Below are 24,144 nucleotides of genomic sequence, written 5' to 3' on the forward strand. Positions count from 1 at the left end.
TAATATATACTGTTGTGTTTATGTATGCAAGTTCACATGGGCTCACCAAGCAGCTGGATCATACTCTGCCCAGATCCTCACATACTCGTCCAGATGATGGGGTCCCAGGATAGAGGAGTCACGTGTCAGGTACTCAAAATTATCCATGATCACAGCCACGAAAAGATTCAACATCTATACACATGCAAATCAAAGTCTGATGAGTTGAGCTGTATATTACACACCGAATGTACATGAGTCAATAGTAGCAATATTAATACAATACAGTCACGGGAGTCACGTTGTAATAAAAAATTAAATGAACAGTTTTATTTATTTATTTTTTGTTAGATATAATACTAGCCCTTACTACAGGAATCATGCTGCCGCTCAGTTTGATATGTCAATGGATTAGCGGTGAAGTTACGACCACATTTTTGGTTTGAATAACCTATATTCATATTTAATATAAATTTGATTACACTTTATTTTAAGATGTCAGTATTACAGTGCATTTAAGTATTGAGTAATAATAATTTATTACATGTACTTACTATAGAGTTAAAGTTAGGGTTAGTTAAGTACTTATGCAAAATTTATAGTTGTAACTACAGTAACTACATGTGACATATGTAACAATGACAAAATAAAATGTTACCATAGATTCTTATTTTTGTTTATACAAATAAATTGAAGCTGCAATCAGTAGATGCATATCAGTAGTACACATGAGTACTACTGATATGGAACACATTTGTTTGCATTTACTTCTGTTATTTCATTGGAACAGATGGAAAAGAAATAGAGAAGTATGTCACATGTCACTGATTATCATTGATAACAAACATAGCGACCAATCAGCAAAACATCAAAATGATTAATTCCAGTTCCAGATCAGCTCTAATTATAATATACTATACTAACAAAATGAAAACTATTGCTGCTCAACAATTTGTGATCTTTTCATCTTTAATCATTAGCAGGGACAAATTCAGCCACTGCAACCAGCTGTGGTAACACGTTCCACCGTAAATTGTGCCTATGAGTACAATGGAAGTAATAACGACAGTGCTGTTGTTCTCACCAGAAAGGAACAGAGGAAGATGAAGGAGACAAAGTAGAGGTAGGCAAACTCGCTCCCACATTCTGCCTCCGTGTTACCAGAGAGACGATCACACACCTTCTTTCCCAGACATGACAGCATGATTTCATGCCATGCCTCACCTGTAGCACTCCTACAAATGCACAGAGTTGAACTACGTTTAGAAAGTGTATGCAACCCACACACAACATTCAACAGAGGCAGTCTGTGATGCACACACAAACCTGAAGAGCAGCATTAGGGCCTGGAAAAAAGTCCTGAAGTTGTTGTGCTGGTTAATGGCACTCTCACCATTGTCATCAAGCGAAATGTTCCCAAACAGCTGTGAAACCAGCATAAACCCACAATCTCATTGCCCACTACCTTCAAATATAGCCATTTACCTATTCTCAGTATGTGCTGTGCAGCCTCCCACACACTCTCTCAATACTCACCTGCATGCCAATGATGGCGTAGATGAAGAACAGCATGGCGATGAGTAGGCACACATACGGCAGAGCCTAAATACAGCAGATAAGTCAAAATTAACCAACATTTAAATGTGTGAAAACCAGTTACTCGACAAATGTGCAGCGTATTGTCAGAATGTTAACATATTGTCTACAAGAGATGTATGCAATCTTCATTTTTAGACAATTTTTGATTTTTACACAACTTTCAATGAAAACATTAAAACAATTATAATTCAGTATTTTTTGTCAGTTTTATTTGGACTAAAATGATGTAATTTTAGTCTACAAAATACCATTTTAGTTGACAAAAATATGCTTTAGTTATTCACTGTCTGTGATTTATCAGTCACATTGTGAATATGCGCGCTTGGCAATAACATCCTGGTGTAACATATCTTCAGTGCATTCACAGCATTTCTCATAAATAATGATCTGTTAAAGGTGCAGTGTGTAAATTTTAGCGGCATCTACCGCTGAGGTTGCGAACTGCAACTAACGGTACACACCCCTCGCACCCCTCTCTTTTGGAGAAGCTACGGTGGCCGTCTGGCCGACACAACACAAAGATGTCGTTGTCCGAGACAGCAGAGTGGAGCTGTGTGAAGCAATGAGGTTTCTTTTTACTTCTAACAAAGAACGGTCTCTGCTTCGAATAAACCAGACAACTACTACCAAAGACTACAGAATAACACAAGACGCATCACTTCTATTGTTTTGAATGGGAGAAAGTGCAACGCGCAATATGGCGGAATAAGTCCCGCCTTCTAAATAAGAGCCAATCGACGACTGGTAAAGTCATCGCGTCACTGTAGCGGCCGTTAGAAGCTCCGGTTTCTATAGAAACAGTCAGACGCGCGCCTCCGAAATGAGGCACAAGAGAAAAAACTCGCTTCCACATTCTGCCACACTTGGGACTGCGAATGCGCGTTAGCTTGATCCAGCCTGAAAAATACAGTTTTTTGTCATGATTCAAACATTTAGAAACAAAATTTATGAGACAGTTGTTGTCAGATTTCATTGGTGATTTCAAATATGAAATTTAATCAAAAGCTTGGCCAACGGCTTTGGAGAATTTGATGTTTCCCCATTCAAAGAGATAGGAGCTGCACTTGCATGCCCGAGAGGCGTTTCAAAGATGGCCGCCGAGTGAAATTACCTGACTTAAAGGAACTTTGCTACTACTACTACTACTTCGTGCGTATTCAACGATGATGATGCAAACTGCCTCTAAAAACACAAACGATTTAAAAGAAGAACAACACAGTGACTAAACGCGCTCCGTAGAGCAGTTTGTCCATTTAGGGCTGCTGTAGAAACATGCCGGCGCAAAATGACAACTTGACATGGAGAGGGACCCGTGGTGTATGAGATAGAAATGGCTCATTCTAAAAACATAACGGTTCATTATGTAAGATGTTTATGCACCACTGAAAACATAGTTATGTATGTTATATTATAATAGATCCTCCCAAATTTTACACATTGCACCTTTAAGGTGTTAATTTACACGCAAAGCACTTTCCATGTTCACACGGTACAAGCAGGTCATTATGTGACATATAATTGGATTATTTGAAAGAATAATATTCTTTCTAGACTTTTCCTCTTCAAAAAACATTTTCTTACTTCTCACAAAATCATCTATTTATCATGACAATACACATTTTTCTTCATATTTTCTTTAACGCTGATGAAATAAACAAAACCAACCCAATTTAACCAACATTTTCTCCATTAATTTCGTTGATGAGATTAACATTGTGTGTATGCAGCTCTACAAAGTCTCATAAAACAGTGATTGCGTTGCATACTACTTTTTATGTGTGTAATTTTACCTTGAAAGACTGGACGAAGGTCCAGAGCAGGATGCGTATGGTTTCACCCTGCCTGAGCAACTTAATGAGACGAGCAGCTCTGAAGAGCCTTAGAAAACTCAGATTTATGAAATTGTTCTACAGAGAGAGAAAGGAAGCAGCAGACAGATGCAGAGAAACAGTAGGAGAGAGAGATAGGCAGAAACATAGAGAAAATAAATTATTTCAGTCTGAAATTACAAATTGTAAACAATTTTTTTTTTTAAAGGAATAAACAAAATCAAACAAGGAGAAATCAGAAAACAAATATTAAACTGGCAAGACTGAACAGGCTCGTCATATCCAATGGTGAAAAAAGGGGAAAAGACAGAAGAGGGAGGCAGCAACTCATACAAAAAATATATATAATAATAATAAAATAAATGATTGTAAGAGTCTAAACATCTTCATTAGGGAAGGGAGTGCACAGACCCTAACTTCTTGCTTCAGTCAACCAAATGCACTGATCTGTAGATTCACGTGGAATCATGCCAACCACATTAATAGCTTACAATGACCAACAGAGGGCACTAGCAAAAAGAAGGGACACACGTGCTGGGTTAAAGGACACTTTTCAGTCAGATGTGATCAAATATTGTACTTTTTGGCATTTTTTGGCATATGAAATCGTCAGAAATTGAGGGGAAGACATGACTGTTCAGTGTCTTTTAAGCAGCACAGAAATACAGGGAAACAAAAATAGAGTATGAGCTCAAGGTGGATTTAACTCCATCTCTACCTTCATAAATAACATATTTAGAAGCCTTCAGTATGTTTACATCTGTGTGTGCTGATGTATTTGGAGGTCTATATGACTGTATGAAGATGCAGTGTCAGAAACATAATAATTACTAGTGTTCCCTATCAACAAAAAAGTAAGAGCGCAACATGCATTCAGGAAACCTGCAGAGCAACACCAAACGTTTAAACTGTGCTACGGATCAATTACACCTCAGCTGAGAGAGGTTTTGTCATATCATCAGACAAGCAGGGGCGAGGGTCATCATGACTCGAGCACATGCATCATTATCATCATCAGCCACAGGGAAACAGATGCATAAGATGCATTACTCCAAAGGAAAAAAAAGAAAAAAAAATTACAAACCATCTACATGTAGATGTTGCAGAAGCATGGTTTATAGCAGTATTTTTGGAGGTTGATTAAACAACCATTGTGATTGGTCAGGTCAGGTCATGGATATACACATGAGTTTCATAGTGCATTTTGATTGGATGGAGTCATCAGAGGGCAAAGCCGCCATTAAGAAGAGTTTAAAGAAAGCATGTAAGAAAAGATAAAACAAGAAATGAATTATCATTATGCATATCTTACAACAAACTTTTTTGATCCAACTAAAGGTTGATTATAACAAAAACCTTTTCATTTTTAAAATGATGATGCACATTTCATATGCTTTCAACGCAGCTTCAACAGTACATATATAATTTGCCAGTCGGATAACTGGATATCTGACTTCCTGCAGACTTTAATTGCAACTTTAACGAAGCACACCATGTCCAGATGGTTCACTGAAGGTTACTGGCAGGTGTGCTTGACCAGTGATGTACCTAAACTCTCCAGGTAGATCTTCAGATACAGGATTGGGCCTTACACTAAGGAATCACTGTGTAATGAATATAATATCATAAGTTATTTCACATCACATTTCAGTTAAATAACCCCGTGACTTTAAAACATAAGCCCATGTGTGTTTGGATTGAGGTCATCAATGTGCTTTTGTAATCCTAAAAGCTGAGTAAATGTAAATAAAATTTAATATTCAAATTTCTTTAATGGGAACAATAGTCTTGATGACTGAAATGTATGTAAAATGCTCTCTAGAATGCCAATGTCTCCCTAATGCAACCTGCCATCGATGTGCATTAGCAAGTAGTAAATCATAGTTTTGCCAGACTGTGACATAAACTTAAGCTTACTGGCTATTAAAAAAACAAACAAACAAAAAACAAACAAACAATAAATGATACAATTACTAACTAATTAAATAAATACACAACTACATAAAAAAAAAATTATATTTCCAAATAAATAAAATATTTCATTTACAAATAAATAATATATTTCTAATTCATAAAGCAGTTTTCTTTCCAATGTTGACCAATTTCTATTTAAACAGGAAGTTCAGGCTAGACATATCAAAGGGCTTTTCTCTTTTTTTATTAAATAGGCAACAAACTTTAGTTACATTACAGCCATGAACTATGATTCGCTAGTCGCATTTGGGGGTGGGACGTTCTCATTCTACAGGGAGTGCAGAATTATTAGGCAAGTTGATTTTCTGATCATATTTTTTTCCCAAGCACATTTTACCAATTCCAATCCACATCAATCTTAATAACTACTATTAATATTGTTTTTAATCATTTATAAGTGATATATAATTGTTCATGAAGGCTGGAAATGAAAAATGCCTTATATTCAGGTGTGCAGAATTATTAGGCAAGTTTTCTTTTACAGGCAAAATGAGCCAAAAAAGAGATTTAACTCAGACTGAAAAGTCAAAAATTATTAAATACTCATGAGAAGGACGCAATACTAATGCAATACTAGAAATTGCAAAGTTAAAGCATGACCAAGGGACAGCAAAATGCTCATTGGGTCAGCGGGGTCAGACAAAAACAGGTGGAAAAGAAAAGACACGTTAACTGCAAAATAATTAAGAATTATGTGTGAAACCATCAGGAACCCTTTAGTCTCCAGCGCCACCATTTTCCAGAACTGCAACCTACCTGGAGTCTCCAGAAGTGCAAGGTCTCAGGATCTCAGAGACTTAGGTTAGCTAAAGAATCCTAAAAAATGACCCGCACTTGATAAGAATCACAAGCTGAAGTGTTATAAAATACATGAAGACTGGGTTTTTATAGGCCTTATAAACAGACAGCTTGAGAGTGACTCCTGAAGGACCAGCACCACATCCTCTTGTACCACTGTTTGAAGAATTTATCCAGAATCTGGCAGTAAGTTTTGGAAGATCATTTTTAGTCCATCTCTGCAAGACAGACATTTCAGGATAAGAGATGGACTAAAAGTGAACTCAAACACCTTACTGCCAGATTCTGGATAAATTCTTCAAACAGTGGTACAAGAGGATGTGGTGCTGGTCCTTCAGGAGTCATTCTCAAGCTGTCTGTCTATAAGCCCTATTAAAACCCAGTCTTCATGTATTTTATAACACTTCAGCTTGTGATTCTTATCAAGTGCAGGTCATTTTTTAGGATTCTTTAGCTAACCTAAGTCTCTGAGATCCTGACACCTTGCACTTCTGGAGACTCCAGGTAGGTTGCAGCTCTGGAAAATGGTGGCGCTGGAGACTAAAGGGTTCCTGATGGTTTCACACTTAATTCTTCACCTTAATTCTTAATTATTTTGAAGTTAACATGTGTCTTTTCTTTTACACCTGTTTTTGTCTGACCCCGCTGACCCAATGAGCATTTTGCTGTCCCTTGGTCATGCTTTAACTTTGCAATTTCTAGTATTGCATTAGTATTGCGTCCTTCTCATGAGTATTTAATAATTTTTGACTTTTCAGTCTGAGTTAAATCTCTTTTTTGGCTCATTTTGCCTGTAAAAGAAAACTTGCCTAATAATTCTGCACACCTGAATATAAGGCATTTTTCATTTCCAGCCTTCATGAACAATTATATATCACTTATAAATGATTAAAAACAATATTAATAGTAGTTATTAAGATTGATGTGGATTGGAATTGGTAAAATGTGCTTGGGAAAAAAATATGATCAGAAAATCAACTTGCCTAATAATTCTGCACTCCCTGTAGATAGCATTTGATTGGACAAAATTGTGTGTAGTGCAGGATGAGTCATCAATATCTTTGGTCTGTTTTCCTAGAAAGAAAGAAAGTACTTTTTGAATGTGTAGATTTGTGTGTAGATGTGAAGATTAATTTGACCAAATTTAGGTGAACACTGGCATATAAACAACCTCACAGTTAACACACTTTTAAAGGGTTAGTTCACCCAAAAATTTTAATTCAGTCATTAATTACTCACCCTCATGTCGTTCCACACCTGTAAGACCTCCGTTAATCTTCAGAACACAAATTAAGATATTTTTTGATAAAATCCAATGGCTCAGTGGCCTCCATAGCCAGCAATATAATTCATTTTTCAATGCCCAGAAAGCTACTAAAACATATTTAAAACAGTTCATGTGACAACAGTGGTTCAACCTTAATATTATAAAGTGATAAGAACACTTTTTGTGCACCAAATAATGACTATATCCAACAATATCTAGTGATGGGCGATTTCAAAACACTGCTTCATGAAGTTTCAAAACTTTAAAACATAAGCCCATGTGTGTTTGGATTGAGGTCATCAATGTGCTTTTGTAATCCTAAAAGCAGATTTCAAAACACTGCTTCATGAAGTTTCAAAACTTTATGAATCTTTTGTTTCGAATCAGTGGTTTAGAGCATGTATCAAACTGCCAAAGTCACGTGAACTATTGAAATTTCAAAATATTTATGACGTAACAAAGCCTTGTTTACTGAAATCATGTGATTTTGGCGCTCTGAACCACTGATTCAAAATAAAAGATTCGTAAAGCTTCAAAGCTTCTGGACATTGAAAAAGGAAATGATCTTGCTGTCAATGCAGGCCTCACTGAGCCATCAGATTTTATCAAAAATATCTTAATTTGTGTTCTGAAGATGAATGAAGGTCTTACTGGTTTGGAAAGACATGAGGGTGAATAATTAATGACAGAAATTCCATTTTTGGGTGAACTAACCCTTTAAAGTCACAAAACTTGTTTTTAATTTTAGATTTCTTGAGGTTTTTAAAGTGTCTGTAAATTGTTAAGTGCTGATGGTCTAAAAGTAAGAAAAAAAAAAAGCATTCTTATGTTTCAGTAATTTTCAGAGATGCCCATCATCATTTGCTGGATCATAAATACATGTTAATAGTTGAGAAAGTTTTTTTTTTTTTTTATTGGTAGGTCAGCTTGATCTGACTCTGGGATAAATGACGAAGCTAGAAAAGTAACAGACCCCTGTCACCGATGAGCACCACTGGCTCACTGATCTGCCTCACACAACAATTGGGACGATTATATAAGACTTTTAGGAGTTCCTTACACCTCAGTGAGCAGGAGAAGATCCTGCTGAGAGTCTCTCAATCACATACGGAAATACACACAAACGTACAGACAGGATACACAAACAAACACGCACATACGCAATCACAGATGGCAGCCCTTCTGCTACACACTTACCCCTAGCTCTGTGACTAAAATATCAGTGATGCTGCCAAGTACAGTCACACAGTCGAAGATGTTCCAGGCGTCTTTGAAGTAGTTCTGTGGTAAAAAGACACAGATGCGTTTGTCAGTTGGGCTAAAAGAGGATTACGTTTGACACACACACACACACACACACACACACATATATACTCGGTGACCCGCTGGCAGAAAAACAAGCAAACGATTTATTTTAACTCTCTGGTGCTAATAAAACAGCTCCCTTGCCCATTTTAGCCCTTATTCCTCCTTCCCTGTGTTTTCCTCTCCCTCACACTGTGCACAAAAAAAGGGTGGATGCCTAGAAGACTAGTGGCCCAGATGCTGAACATAACAGCCTTTTTGTGAGCTGCCAAGTGAGCGCCTGCAGGAAAACACTGCATTAGAGCCATTCAGTACACCAGCTGCATTATAACAGGACATGGAAAGAGTTACACACAAACACACACACACAATCTTTGCACTGGTGGGCACTGGTGTGTGATTGTGTGTGTGTGTTAACTCTTTCCATCCAACATGTGACATACCCGTAATCTTCATTTCGCTCTAAATCTCTTTCTTTTTCCATTTTCCACTCCTAATCTCTTCAATGTGCCCTCCAGCTCTCTATCTTCATGTGCGTCTCTTACTTGCATGACTTTTAGCTGACTACAACCATTTCCTTTGTGTCCTATACTTCCATGTCCCAACCCTGTTCTCATCTACGTCAGAATGCTACCTCTCTGATTGCTCTCTCTCTTTCTCTCATGCTCGATCTGTTCATAAATCTGCTTGCACAATGCTGATTTAAACCTCAATGATTTCTAAAGACACCCCTACCCCCCCAATTCCTTCAGCCACATTTCCACACAAAACAGGAATATGAACACAAATAGGATCCAAAATTAACTTTTTGCCACACCTGGCAATGGCAAGTAAGGTGAGAAAATAAACTTATGATTGTAAGTTTTAAAAGTTTTTAGAGGATGTGCAAAAGGTTTTTTAGTAGGCTTGTCTGTCTTACAATTTGAGTCAAGTAAAATTTAAATCATACAATCGTATTATGTTGCACTTTCTAAAAAAAGTCAACATACTTTTTTTAGAGGTTTTTAGAGGTTACAACATACTGTAACCTAGTCATAACAGAAAACCTTCTGCATTTTTACTGTTTTTACAAATGAGGACATCCCCAAAATGAGGTTTTGTCAGGTTTAGCTCACTTCTAGGTACAAATTTGTCCCCAAAATATGGTTAAGTAGGTACACACACATACACACTTAAACATGAGAAAACTATACTCACCAGCGCTCCAAAGGCAATGATCTTCAGTATGCACTCCATGGAGAAAAGTGAGGTGAACACTATGTTCAGGTTGGCTAACACATCTTCATAGGTTTGTGATGCTCCATCATACTAAACACACAACATATTTAATCTGTATTAAACTGTCTCAATATTTGGTAACTGAGTTGCAAACAGAAATAAACATCGTTGTAGACCATCAATCTTTTTTTTTTTTTTTCAGGCCATTTTTTTTTTACATTTTGTTGTACATTTTATAAGTCTGGTTCAGTGTTCTAAATACATAAAGCAATATGTACTAAAGAGAAATACCACCACACCTTCATCATAAGGACAACGGTATTGAGGGCAATCAAGGCCATGATTGTGTATTCAAATGGAGGAGACACCACAAACTCCCACATGCGGTACTGGAATGTTTGCTTGTTCTGAGGCATGTGACGTGTGAGCGGTTTAGCATTGATGGCGAAGTCTATACAAGCTCTCTGAAAATAGAACAGATACGAAGGTTAATCAAGCTGAAAATCTGCCTAATATGATGCACCAGATCAATGCCAGCGCTATGCATATAGAATGAGCTACACTGATTTTTTAGCTTATAAAACCTCCCATTTGATAAGTGCTTTACCTCATTCTTTTCCAGGCTATATTCCTCCATCATTTTGTCTCCTTGCTCCTGGAAAGTGATGATGATGAGAGCAACGAAAATGTTGACGAAGAAGAAGGGGAAGACCACAAAGTACACCACGTAAAAGATGGACATTTCCATCCGGTAACCTGGGCTCGGGCCCTGATTCTCGTAGGTCGCATCCACTGAATGTTTCAGCACCCTGGAGAGTGACAAAAATGGAAGTCATTGGGTGATTTGCAGCAATGCGATGCTGTACTAAGTTTTTAGGTAATAGTAACAAGTCATGTATATGCCATGATTCACTCAGATTGTAATTTGTGATGAAAATATTCGCATTACATTAGAAAACAGAAGCAATTACACTAGTTGTTTCAGACTTGGGGTACATACACTGGAAATTAGGTTAGGAATTGAGATGTGTACATACTGCGGCCACCCCTCTCCCGTAGATACGGTGAAGAGGGTGAGAAGGGCCCAGAGCACGTTGTCGTAGTGGAAATCGTATTTCTTCCATTCCCGCTTCTGCGCCCTCACTTCGTTATCTCTTTCATAGACAAGATACTCGCCCCTGACAACAAAATGCTTTTAGAATAACACACCAATGTGCCTGTTTGGCAGTGTGTTTGTGTGCGTTTTCTCTCACCTGCAATCCCGCTCAAACTCCTTGGATTCATCAGTACAGTAGAAGAAACGGCCCTTAAAGAGCTGCACAGCCACCACAGCAAAGATGAACATGAACAGCATGTAGACAATGAGGATGTTCAACACATTCTTCAGAGAGTTCACCACACAGTCAAAGACAGCCTGAAAATAGACAAAACACAGAAGAGACAAAGCAAATTGAAAGCAGAGCACAAACTCAGCCTTGTGTGAGACAAAACACAAACCAACAGAGCATCAAAATGTAAAAATACAAAAAAAAAAACCACAGCTAATAAATATCCATAAAACAGAATCAGAATTACCATCAACTAAAAGAAAGCAAACTAAAGAAAGCAAAAAAAAAAAAAAAAAAAAAAAAAAAAAAATCAAGAACAGCATAACAGCATGAAAAACAGTGAAGGAAAAAGCATTAAGATTTTTTTTTTTTTTTTTTTGTCAATTAAATTAAAAGAATTAAAGATATTAAAATTAGTCCTGTCAAATCGAACATAATATACACACACACATTATATATATATTAGTCAAACCAAAAATTATTCAGACATTTTTTCAAACTTTTATGAGGTTTATACTATGTACACATTATAACCCTTATCAAATCATCAAAGTAAAAATAAAAAATATTAGACTTAGTAGTTAATTAGAATTAAGTTGATTTAGTTTATTTTCTTGGGTAATGTGAAATGTGACAAAAGGTAAAGATTTTCACAGGGTATAATGACTTTCTATAGGCACTGTATATGTATAAATATATGTGTGTGTGTATACATGCACACACACACACACACACAGATACGTAATAATACATATTTTAGATGCAATTAATCATGATTAACTGATTTGACAGCACTAATTAAAATACATACATGCATACAGTTTATTATATATATATATATATATATATATATATATATATACACACACACACACACACACATACATACATACTTACATATACATATTATATATAGATAGATAGATAGATAGATAGATATGGTATCTCACAAAAGTGAGTATAGATATATAGATAGATAGATTCAGATAGACATACATACAACACAGGGGGAAAACAGCCAAACACAGATTTACCTTCAGCTTGGGCAGACGCTTGATGGTTTTCAGAGGCCGCAGTACTCGGAGCACACGTAGAGACTTGATAGTACTGATGTCTTTCCCTTTGCTGCTTCCACTGCAAATGAACCACACACACAAACACACACATACATACAAACACAGTTAGAAAGTGAAATGGCAGAAGGCCTCAGGCTACATGGATAATTGGACTTAAACACACAATTTAGGGGTGAGTTAGTAGCTCAGGCTGTTAAAACAATGAAACATGCCTGCTACATCCACACATTTACTCTCAGCCAATCAGGAATCTCATCCGTGTCTCCTCACTGAGAATGTAGCCTGTTGTAGCCAGACAATCAAGCCCATTTCACAGTACTTAGGAAAGACAAGTACTAAAACGCATGCACTCAGTCAATCTGTCAACACACACTCACTGGTGTGGCTCATGCTGTACTGGAAACTAGCTCAGTGGATGTAATATCCGCTGTACCGTCTTAGCCCATGTTGGAACCACCACTGTACCTCTTTTCCCGAGGAACACTGGCTGGTTTCATTACATTGCCATGACAACAGCATGAAACATACGGAGCAGACTCAGGCATCCCTGCTGCGGAATGCCCAGCCAAACCTCTTTCTTTCTTGTTTTTGGGGTTGTCCATTGGCAAACACAAAAAGATAAACATATAAAAGGACCTGGAAACACACATTCAGTCACTCCAGAGGGGAGGAGCTCCTACAATGAGCTGGTCCCTTATATCAGCTCTGGCTCTAGTGTGAAGAACCAAGTCACTCTGAAGATAGTCGATATGAAGATGTTCTGGCTTACATTATCACAGTTTGCGCGTCACACTACTGTGGTACCCGAGCACAGCCATCCACCAGATGTGTGTACAGCTGTTGGATGGCAGATGTGCGGCTAGTGACCAGCAAGGTAAATGCAAAAGTCATACACTGAAGACTAAACTGTGGAAATGCGTGGTTGTAAACTAATCTATATGCAGAGTTGGGCAAGTTATTTACAAAATGTAATACATTCTATATTGCTAGTTACTGTCATTTGAAAGTAATTAGTTACATATATTACTGTCTCTGAATTGTAAAGCGTTACACTACTTTTGCGTTACTTTTGAGTTACTTTCACCAAAATAACCACAGAATTATGGCGGCATAAAATGCTAAAATGTAATTTATTGCTGCTCATTATACATCCAGTGGAGGGCGATGTGGTATAGCATAATGACTGTGTAGGCCAGGGATCTTCCAGGGGGGCTTGGAGATAACTTAAAGGTGCTAAAGAGGATCTTTTCGTCGACTGAGAAACCAAAGAATGTTACTGAGTTTTTGAAATGAGCGCATGCGTAAGAACAACCCCCCCCTCCTTTCGAGGGAACGCCTCCCAAAACTCGTGCACGAGTATTGGAACACGAGTGTTTACCACCGGCATTCGCTGTGTCGTGTTAGTGGATTCATTATGTCGGACTCACCGCAGGTAACTCATAATCTGCAGTTGTTACTCCTGTCTCCTGACAAAAACATTACATGCGGCGCCTGTAGAGTGTGGAAAGTTACTGGAGCGCGCAGCCGCGCACGTCTCTCACAAGGAACGTCATGGCAGTGATTGACAAGCCAGAGGGCCAATCGTTTACGCGATGATCGCGTAAACGATTGGCTGATGTTTTTAAGGCCCTACCTCGTGCACAGATGATGTATATTAATTTTATTCCTTTCAGTGCACCTAATAAATAGTCTTTTATCAGTTAGTAAAGACAGTTTCAAGTAATATTGCAAAAATGTATAAAACAAAACATCCTCTTTAGCACCTTTAACTGATAACTGTTTATATCACAGAAATACAAAGCATGGTGTAAACAACCTTAAACAACAACCAAATCAAATCATCTAATGCTTCAACTAATATTAACAAATTGAACTTAATGGAAAAGTAATAGATATGTGCATGAACTGGACATCACTGAACAAATAACTTAAATTTGGTTTGTTCTTCATACAAAGCAAACAAAATTATTTTAAGTGACTTTTCTTTCTTTATAATTTGTCTAAATCCTCTAACTTTATTTCCAAGATTAAATGAACAAATGCCAGATTTTAAATGTCCTCTAAGACTTTTGGACCTCACTGTATAGGTATATTTTTTCTCGCTATATATTTTGCATCTTTATTGTCTTCCCTGTCCTCTCTACTCTTCTTCTGTCTCAGTGTCAAGGACAGAGGGCAGTGCTCTAGATTTCCAGTGCCGTGCCGAATCCTGCCCTCTCAGCAGATGTGGTTACACACTGTCAAGCATAAACAAGCGTCCATCAGAGAATTGCTGTTAGAGTGACGGGTGTAGAGGTGAGGGACCTCTCAAACCCCTTATCAGGACTGCGTGGACTGAATGATCGTCCACGGGTGGTTGACACAGAAACAGTGACAGAGCGATAGAAGGAGATGGGTGACTTGCAGACAGACATAGAGACAAATCCAAAAAAGAAAGAGAGGAAAGCTGTGTAATTGCCAGGACAAGCATTAAGAGCAAAAGGAGGAAGAGAGAGAGAGAGAGAGAAAGAGAGAGAGAGAGACATTACCCGCTGCCTCCGCTGTAGGTGTGAGCAGTTGAAGAGATGAGAGAGGAATCAGACATACATACGCACAAAGACACAGGGGAGAAAGGGAGTTTGAAGGAAGAAACACATTAATATGAGACACATACAGTAAAAAGAGAGAAATAAGGATGCAAGCTTGTGAACTATTATACTAGTGCACATCCACACACCCATACATCTGTGTTCACTTACCCATTTATATCACTTACAAAACTCTAAACAATATATGTGCTTCACCAACAGGACATTTAGTCTTCTATAGCCAGACGTTTGACTTGCAGCAAAACGTCTGGTCCTCTTGGCAGATTATTATGGCCAAGAACTGCCCACTTAGGCAGGAAGTGATTGCATGACTGACATGTAAGCCGACCAACCACAGTCTGTTTTGGTTTTACGTGATGCTTAAATTCGGATGTAAAATTTCCATTTATTTTCTCAAAGGGGAATTGATTTTAAAGGGTTAGTTCACCCAAAAATAAAAAAATGCTGTCATTAATTACTCACCCTTGTGTCGTTCCATATCTGTAAGACCTTTGTTCATCTTCTGAACACAAATGAAGATATCTTTAATGAAATCTGAGAGGTTTTTGTCCCTTCACAGAGATCCAATAGTAACTATTACTTTCAAGGTCCAGAAAGGTAGGAAAGACATCATTAAAGTACTCCAAGTGACTCCAGTGGTTTAACCTCAATTTTATGAAGCGACGCGAATGCTTTGTTTGCACAAACAAACATAATTTACCACTTTATTCACAAAAGCAACAGAGTCAGCTCTCGAGTGCACACAACACGCATGCGCCGTGGTGCTCTCGTAAACCCTCACGCATGTGTGTTGTGTTGACGCACGAATCTGAACACAACATGCATGTGTTGTGAGGCTCTCATTAACGCGCGTTGCAGATCAATATTTTCATATGTAAAGTGGTAAATTATGTTTTTATGCGCAAACATAGCCCTTGCGTCGCTTCATAAAATTGAGATTAAACCACTGGAGTCACATGGAGTACTTTAATGATGTCTTTCCTAACTTTTTGGACCTTGAAAGTGGTAGTTGTGTTGGATCTCTATGGAGGGACAGAAAGCTTTCGGACTTCATCAAAAAGATCCTAATTTGTGTTCTGAAGATGAACGAAGGTGTTACGGATGTGGAAAAGTTGGGTGAACTAACCCTTTAAGTACACAGTCTTGTATCTTTTTTTTTCTTGTAGCTGGTTAGTTTGGCTCATGACAACTCTTTAACACAGACTTTTTTTTGTTCCTAAGAGAAAAATGAATGGGAAAAATACTCCCGGAATCAAGGCTGAAAAAAAAAGCAGTAATCAAAAATTGCTGCACTTTATACTGTAATAGTCTGCCACTGAAAGTGAATTCACATTTTGGCAGGGAGTGAAAAATCTGAGGAAAATGCTTGTAGTATGAAGTATTCATTCTTCACAGACAAAATTGAGAAAACAAAGCAGAATATATGCTTCTGGCTCCAAAGAATCTCAAACAGAAGATTTGATGGCAGTAACCTACTAAACTTTTGCAAATCTGCTCATTAGTTCTTTCTTAAAAGTGCATAACTTACATTTTAAACACTTTTTTTCTGATGTGAACTGATAAGAATCCTGTGCGAAATGACTCCTAAAAGTTGCATAAATCAAGCCAACCAGATTTGAACTGCCATTTTTGTGCATCAGAGAGCCAGTGAACGAACTGTGGGTGGTCTATGGTCATGCCGTCTGAGGCTGAGACTAGATAACATACACACATTTTCACACAAATCTAAATCTATTTTTGAATGTAAGAGTTGTAAACATGCAACATTCTGCATGTGACTTCATCGCAGTTAGTTGCCATGCCTCCTTGTTCATCATGATCTCATGATCCAGTGCTTTAAAGCTCATACTGTCACATACAATAGTATGTCACATGGCACAGTCAAATGACCATAAGCGCTTCACCTGCAGGGCAATGGAGACCCAAAGCTCTGCTGGAGTCTGTGATTCAAATAGATTTATTCTACATGCACAAACTGTGGCAAAACTGTTTTAAAATAATAAAGGAGAAATTTATTTAGAATGATTTCTCACAGCAAACAACAGAAAAAAAAAAAGAAACAGACTCCCAGCAGGCTCAAGTCTGTCAACTTAAGCAGTTCACAAGGCTAATAAAGTTTAGTCAAAAACTGGAAACGTGTGCAACTGTGGCATAAACGAACGCTGACCTTCTCAACAAACATCTCTCTATGGCACGAGAGACATTGTCTCAGTCATCTCTTTTCATTCTCAAGAGATGACCTGGATCAATCCCATCACTAAAGAGGACTTAGTTAGGACTGTCTGTGCCACTAACTTACTCAAACATGCGATTTGAACATGCAGTGCATCTGTCCTATTCCAATGTGTCTTTTTGCCAATCAACCCCAAAATAATGAAAAATGTATTTATGCAGAGACCTTTATATACTAAATGGTCCATCAAGAAAAACGTCATAACCAGTATAATATGTTAGTTACAAATCTCACTTCTGATTGGATGAGCTGCATTCAAAGCCATTTTCATATGCGAACACACAATGATCACACATTCTATACATTATCGCATCAAGTTGCCATGTTGCTTGGCAAACACGAACCTAATGCAAACGTAAATGAACAAAAATGCAAACACAAATATATATATATATATATATATATATATATATATATATATATAGTAACTATTTAAAAATTGGTGCCTTTTATTTCTGTTACTTACAAAAGCAAATAGTCAATTGTTTCACTGTGCTTTTCTAATGTTTTCAGTTCTACCTGTAGTTATGCAGTCTCTCTCTCTCAGCTGACTTTTTGCAGCAATAAATAGACTGCCTAATTGGATATTGCATTCATCAAAATGGTGATAGACATCTCAATTGGACATTGCCCTTCTAGGAGGTGAGCAGTTTGATTGTCTGTAATCCCATTATGGTGTTATCTTTCTGGCAAAGACCCTGTTCAGCCCTAAGAGGCCCTAATGCATTCTGTGTTGTCTTGTTTCACTGCTTTACACAAGCAGCCCTGCAAAAGTTATCTGTATATAGAGCATCACCTGACATTTTTACTGTATGACTCCTTATGCCGCTAAAGTGCATTGGTCTAATCTGCTAATTTTTATCATGTCCAGATCTAGTTGTGTTAGTCTGTAATGTTAAGTGAGTCATTCCATTAATGGACCACCTGTGTCCAGTCATCTGATGAAGTCTACTAACTACAAAAATCTTTAAATATAAAAAGTATACATAATATAAAAAGTTATATATATATATATATATATATATATATATATATATATATATATATATATATATATATATATATATATATATACATGTTATATGTTTGGCAACGGTTCTTTTAACCCTAAAAGATTGTGATTGAGTGTGTAGCTTTTCATTTCTTAAACTACCATGTATTAAGATGTATCATGGCCATATGACAATGTCAAGATTCATCAGGCTCAAATTGTGAAAGAATTGTTGGGAGGGAGCAAGATCTTGACCAAAAAATGATGCACCACTTGATGGAAATAAATGTTGTGATGTTATTTCCATCAAGAGGTGCATCAATTTTTGGTCAAGATCTTGTATTGACAATGCAAGAGGTGAGCACTCTGTAAAGTCTCCTCCAGCACATCCCAAAGACTTACACTGAGGTTAAGGTCAGTGCCAATTCACGTGTGAAAATGATTCTTCATGCTCTCTCCAACAATTCTTTCACAATTTGAGCCTGATGAATCTTGACATTGTCATCCTGGAATATGGCCATGATACATCTTAATACATGGTAGTTTAAGAAATGAAAAGCTACACACTCCATCTTTTAGAGTTAAAAGAACCGTTGCCAAACATATAACATGCTAGAAACATAATAATCATAAAACATAATAAATCATAGAAACATAATAATCACTGTAATAATGATCCATTCATAGACTCTTAAGTATTTGCCTATTAAAATTCAAACAGCGACTTTTTTTTTTTTTTTTTTTGGCCGGGCAGTGTGTGACACAGTGACATTTATTCCTGCCTATACGTTTTTATAGAATGCTTATATTTAAGTCACCTGTCCAAAATCAAAAAGGCACTTATTTCATAGAATGAGTCCAGTATTCATGACTATTTTACTTGCTGTAAATCAGTCATACCACACTTGTTAGACATTTTAGACAACATATTCGAAGGCCCGACACAGAAACAAAGAGACACACACGTACACCATAGACACAAACACGTATGTTAACACATTTAGGTGTCCACATACTGAAGATTGTACCAAGAGTTGATTAGCTGTAAGATTGAGTTACTGCAGCTGGCTAAAGAATGACATGACCTTGCCCTTGGCATGTGTCCTATGTGTGAGAGACGTGGTGAGAGGACATTTGAACGGACAATCAGACAGACAGATCAGTCTATAGAAGAACAGGACAGACGTGTGATGAGAAGGACAGGCAATTAGAGCAAACAGAGGGGAAAGGGAGAAAGAAAGAGACATTACCCCTCTCCTTCCCCACCGCCTCCTGCACTGTAGGTGTTGAGAGATGATCAGAGACAGAAAGACAGAGACAGACAGAGCCAGAGACACATACAAAGACACAAAACACACACAGAGACAGAAAAAGGCACAGGAAAAGAATGGGGGTTTTGAAGCAGGAAAAACATCAATATGAGACAGAGAATACAGAGAACCACAAAATAATAGCAGACCTCCTAGTTTGGTTTATATGTGGACACCTAATCTAGTGTAAACACTTAAAACAACTGAAATACAAATACAAAAATACATATACAGGGTCCAAAATTAACTTATCCCAGCCTGGGTGGGTAAAGAAGAAGAAGATCCTAATACAGATTCCACCCAACCCCCCAACCAAACTATTTTATTTTGCATTATTTAACTTGAAATACTGTTTTTGTCCTCATGACAAAATAATGAACTTTAAAAAAAGGATTTTTACTTTATATATCTATCATTGTTGTAACTGCAAAAGCTTATGTATACACAAATTTTAAAAAATAAAAAATGAAATAAAATGATCCCTTCAGTAATATTCGAATTCGCTCCAGTTGAGAGGCAAAAAACAGGATTATTTTATTATTCTTTTCAATACTTTGCGATTTTAACCATGCATCGTTTTCCAGTTTTTAGAAAAGTTACAGGTCATTTCATTTACTCGCCAAAGCCTCTTTTTACTTGCATTTGGCGTTCTCTGCAAGTGTTAATCTTGGACCCTGTACACAAAATACTAAATACACATGCACAGATATATACACACACATATGAGTCACTCCCTGAAATTGAGTGAAAGGTTAAAAACAGACTCTGTTAGAGATAGCAGAGATATGGGAACTGTTCCCACGCTCACAGCCAGGGAGCGCCAGTCACCCCAGAGCGCCTGCCGTTCTGAGCGCTCTATCGCTGTGTGGAGAGAGAGAGAGAAGGAGAGAGAGAGAGAGAGAGAGAGAGAAAGGAAAAAAGGGAGAATCTAGCGATGACAGGACAACGGAGTACAGTATTTTTCTAAGGGAAAGGCAGGCACATCCAAATGAATCTATATTAAATCACCCAATAAGATACACATTTCATGCTGCAGCTAAAGATGTGGGTGCAAATGGAAGTGGGGTTGGTGGTCAAAAGGAAAGGGAATGACAATGCTGAATGATTTAAGGGGGTTTCTTTAAGAAAGTCATGCTGGGAAAGACAATGCAGATTGCAAGCTCAATTTGTCCCCTCAAACAATGTTATTTTCATTTTATCCTTAAGTGTTATTGTTTTCTGCTGTTTTTATGCCTTACAACTCAACATTGAGTTCTAGAAAGCCATTGGCCAAACCAAGTGTTAATATGTGGCATAAAAACATTTTAAAAATGCATCTCTATAAACTACTTCACACCAAGAAATGAAATTTCATGTGTGAACAGGTCTTTATTAAGATTAATTCTTCTACCTGACAGCCATTCACATTTTATATGCACGGTACATGTCATGTGTCGTGTGTAGGTCCACCTAAAGACCCGAGTCAGTCCAGAACTGCATTGCATATGGACTTGGAAAAGAAAATGTGAAACCACATTTGCAGTTGTTCAGGGACAGAGGAGGATGTACACAAACACATACACAGGACCATATAATATTACCATTTCAAAGCCTTCAGATTCTGGTATCTTTAGGAAGAAAACAATTGATCTAGGTTCATATTTCTTCCATTCATGCTTGCATTTCAGGTTATGTCGATTCCCAGAATCCACTCGCATGCTCTTTACTAAGCCTGGAAAAGAGCCATTCACATGCATTTTTTCCAGTTTCATAGTAACAGATGCACTTTTCTGACTTCTCCCTCATTTTAAGAACTCTCTCAGACCTAACTGCAGCCCTCAACCCATGAAAAAGCATTATAACTCATTTCACATGTAAAGAGGTCAGCCAATCATAAGAGGGGTCATTTACACATACAAGTCTTATATAAAGATGTACACGAGCATGTTTAATTGTGCTTTAAGGTCTGTTCACAGTAAGAACGATTACTATAAAAACAATCAACCAATGGACGATAATTTTCAGTTTATTATAACCGTTTATTACAACGTTTTGTCATCTGCTGCTTTAAATGCTTATTAAAACCATATAGTTATATGTACAGTTATAGTAATCATTCATTGGTGTGAATGGCCTTTTAGAGTAAGAAATGGTCATGAAAAACTATATTAAAATAGTTTTAACTAATTATAATTAAATATAAATGGACTTATAAATGATACAAAAGTATAGCATATGGTCCCTTGAATGCTTTCCCCTTGCTTTCTTGTCTTTTCCTTCTTGTCTGTTTTCCTCATTTTTGGTTCCAGCACAGAAGACGGAGAGTAGAAATACCTGAGGTGAGTGTGGCTGGATGCTCCAGAGAGTCCTGGGCACTAAAGGGTTACAGGTGCCCAGGTAGGGTCATCACCCTCATGGAAATGGGCCCAAGCGCACCCACTGGGTAGGCACTGCGCAAAATGTAATGCATGGTGGGGCAGGGTGGGGGGATGCAGTGAGAAATCTCCAAAAGGAGAACTGGGGCTAAATGTGGGGAGGGATAAGGGAGGGAAAGAAAGGGTCAAGATATGCCAAATGTAGAGAACTGAGTTGGGGAAGGAGAAAAAGGCAGAGAAATGGTGAGAAAGAGAAGAAGGGAGAGAGAGAGAGCTGGTCTGTATGGATAGCAGGCTGGCGCTCCAGGGTGGCAGAGAGCTGTTTCGACTGCACAGGCGTTTGACCTGTAAGGAGCAAGACGGGACAGGACGAGGAGAGGCAGCAAGCAGGAAAGGAGAGAGGAGTGAGGCATGAGCGCTGGAGCCTTGATGACACTTACGTGAAGGCGAACGCCACCAGGGCACCACTAACCACAATAAAGTCCAGGATGTTCCAAAGGTCACGGAAATATGAGCCTTGATGCAGGACAAGACCTAAATCCACCATCTGAAACACAGAGAGCAAATGTTTACAAAATACATCACCATTTAATTTCTTTGATGGAAGTTTCTTCTGCTCACCAAGGGTGTGTTTATTTGATCAAAAATACATTAAAAACAGTGATGTTGTAATATATTATTACAATTTAAAAATCACTCTTTTCTATTTTAATGTATTTTAAAATGTAATTTATTCTTGTGAAGTCAAAGCTGAATTTTCAGCATCATTACTCTTCAGTCTTCAGTGTCACATGATCCTTCAGAAATCATTCTAATGTGAAGATTTGTTGCTCAAGAAACATTTATTTTTATCATTATTGTTATTGTTGAAAACAGCTTAATATTTTAGAGAAAGCCATGATACTGTACATTCTTTCAGAATTATTTGATGAATACATTTTTAAAAAATAAATCTTTTGTAACATATAAATATGTTTACTGTCACTTTTGATCAATTTAATGCATCTTGGCTAAATAAAAGTATTAATTTCTTTAAAAAAAAAATCGTATTGACCGCAAACTTGGTCAAACTTCGAATGGTAGTGTATATTTAAGCACTTTGTGCTCATTTCAAATTCCATTACATTCAGGTTTCACAGACCATTTGACCAGTGAATTTCAATGATTTTCCAGATATGATATGATATTTCTTAAATATTGTATTAAATTTCCATGCTATTTCTAGAAATCATTATTTTAAAATTTCCTGACATTCCAGGTTTAATCATGGAAACCCGGTGCAACTCTACATACTTAAAGGTGCCCTAGAATTAAAAATTGAATTTATATTGGCATAGTTAAATAACAAGAGTTCAGTACATGGAAATGACATACAGTGAGTCTCAAACTCCATTGTTTCCTCCTTCTTATATAAATCTCATTTGTTTAAAAGACCTCCGAAGAACAGGCGAATCTCAACATAATACCGACTGTTACGTAACAGTCGGGGTGTACGCCCCCAATATTTGCATATGCCAGCCCATGTTTCCAACATTATGAAAGGCATTAGACAAGGGCAGAACGTCTGGATGTGCACAGCTGAATCAACAGACTAGGTAAGCAAGCAAGAACAATAGCGAAAAATGGCAGATGGAGCAATAATAACTGACATGATTCATGATATTTTTAGTGATATTTGTAAATTGTCTTTCTAAATGTTTCGTTAGCATGTTGCTAATGTACTGTTAAATGAGGTTAAAGTTACCATCGTTTCTTACTGTATTCACGGAGACAAGAGCTGTCGCTATTTTCATTATTAAACACTTGCAGTCTGTGTAATTCATAAACACAACTTCATTCTTTATAAATCTCTCCAACAGTGTAGCATTAGCCGTTAGCCACGGAGGACAGCCTCAAATTCATTCAGAATCAAATGTAAACAATATAACAGTATACAATACTCACATAATCCGACACATGATTGCCGCATGCATGACGAACACTTTGTAAAGATCCATTTTGAGGGTTATATTAGCTGTGTCAACTTTGTTTATGCACTGTTTAAGGCAAGCGCGAGCTCCGGGGGCGGGGAGTGTGAGGAATTAAAGGGGCCGCAGCCTGAATCGGTGCATTTCTAATTATGCCCCAAAATAAGCAGTTAAAAAAATGAATTAAAAAAAATCTATGGGGTATTTTGAGCTGAAACTTCACAGGCACATTCAGGGGACACCTTAGACTTATATTACATCTTGTAAAAAAACGCTCGATGGCACCTTTAAAATAAATTTGAAGCCTATAACAAGTAATGGTAAAGTG

General features: G+C 37.4%; 2 protein-coding genes across 4 annotated transcripts in view; both read right to left on the reverse strand.

The window, feature by feature from the left end:
- Positions 1-24,144, reverse strand: part of LOC125274624 (polymeric immunoglobulin receptor-like) — an 859,185-nt gene that overhangs the window by 617,939 nt on the left and 217,102 nt on the right. The gene's annotated exons all lie outside the window — the stretch shown is intronic.
- cacna1aa (calcium channel, voltage-dependent, P/Q type, alpha 1A subunit, a) overlaps positions 1-24,144 on the reverse strand; it is a 115,171-nt gene that overhangs the window by 33,682 nt on the left and 57,345 nt on the right. Inside the window, 13 exon segments of the mRNA XM_048201594.1 lie at positions 47-174; positions 1,064-1,214; positions 1,306-1,403; positions 1,516-1,581; positions 3,369-3,485; positions 8,644-8,727; positions 9,949-10,059; positions 10,269-10,433; positions 10,577-10,778; positions 11,007-11,147; positions 11,223-11,383; positions 12,332-12,431; positions 22,290-22,396. Coding sequence (XP_048057551.1) covers positions 47-174; positions 1,064-1,214; positions 1,306-1,403; positions 1,516-1,581; positions 3,369-3,485; positions 8,644-8,727; positions 9,949-10,059; positions 10,269-10,433; positions 10,577-10,778; positions 11,007-11,147; positions 11,223-11,383; positions 12,332-12,431; positions 22,290-22,396 — 1,631 coding nt within the window.

This window comes from Megalobrama amblycephala, linkage group LG1 (genome assembly GCF_018812025.1).
Source record: "Megalobrama amblycephala isolate DHTTF-2021 linkage group LG1, ASM1881202v1, whole genome shotgun sequence".
NCBI classification, from domain to species: Eukaryota; Metazoa; Chordata; class Actinopteri; order Cypriniformes; family Xenocyprididae; genus Megalobrama; species Megalobrama amblycephala.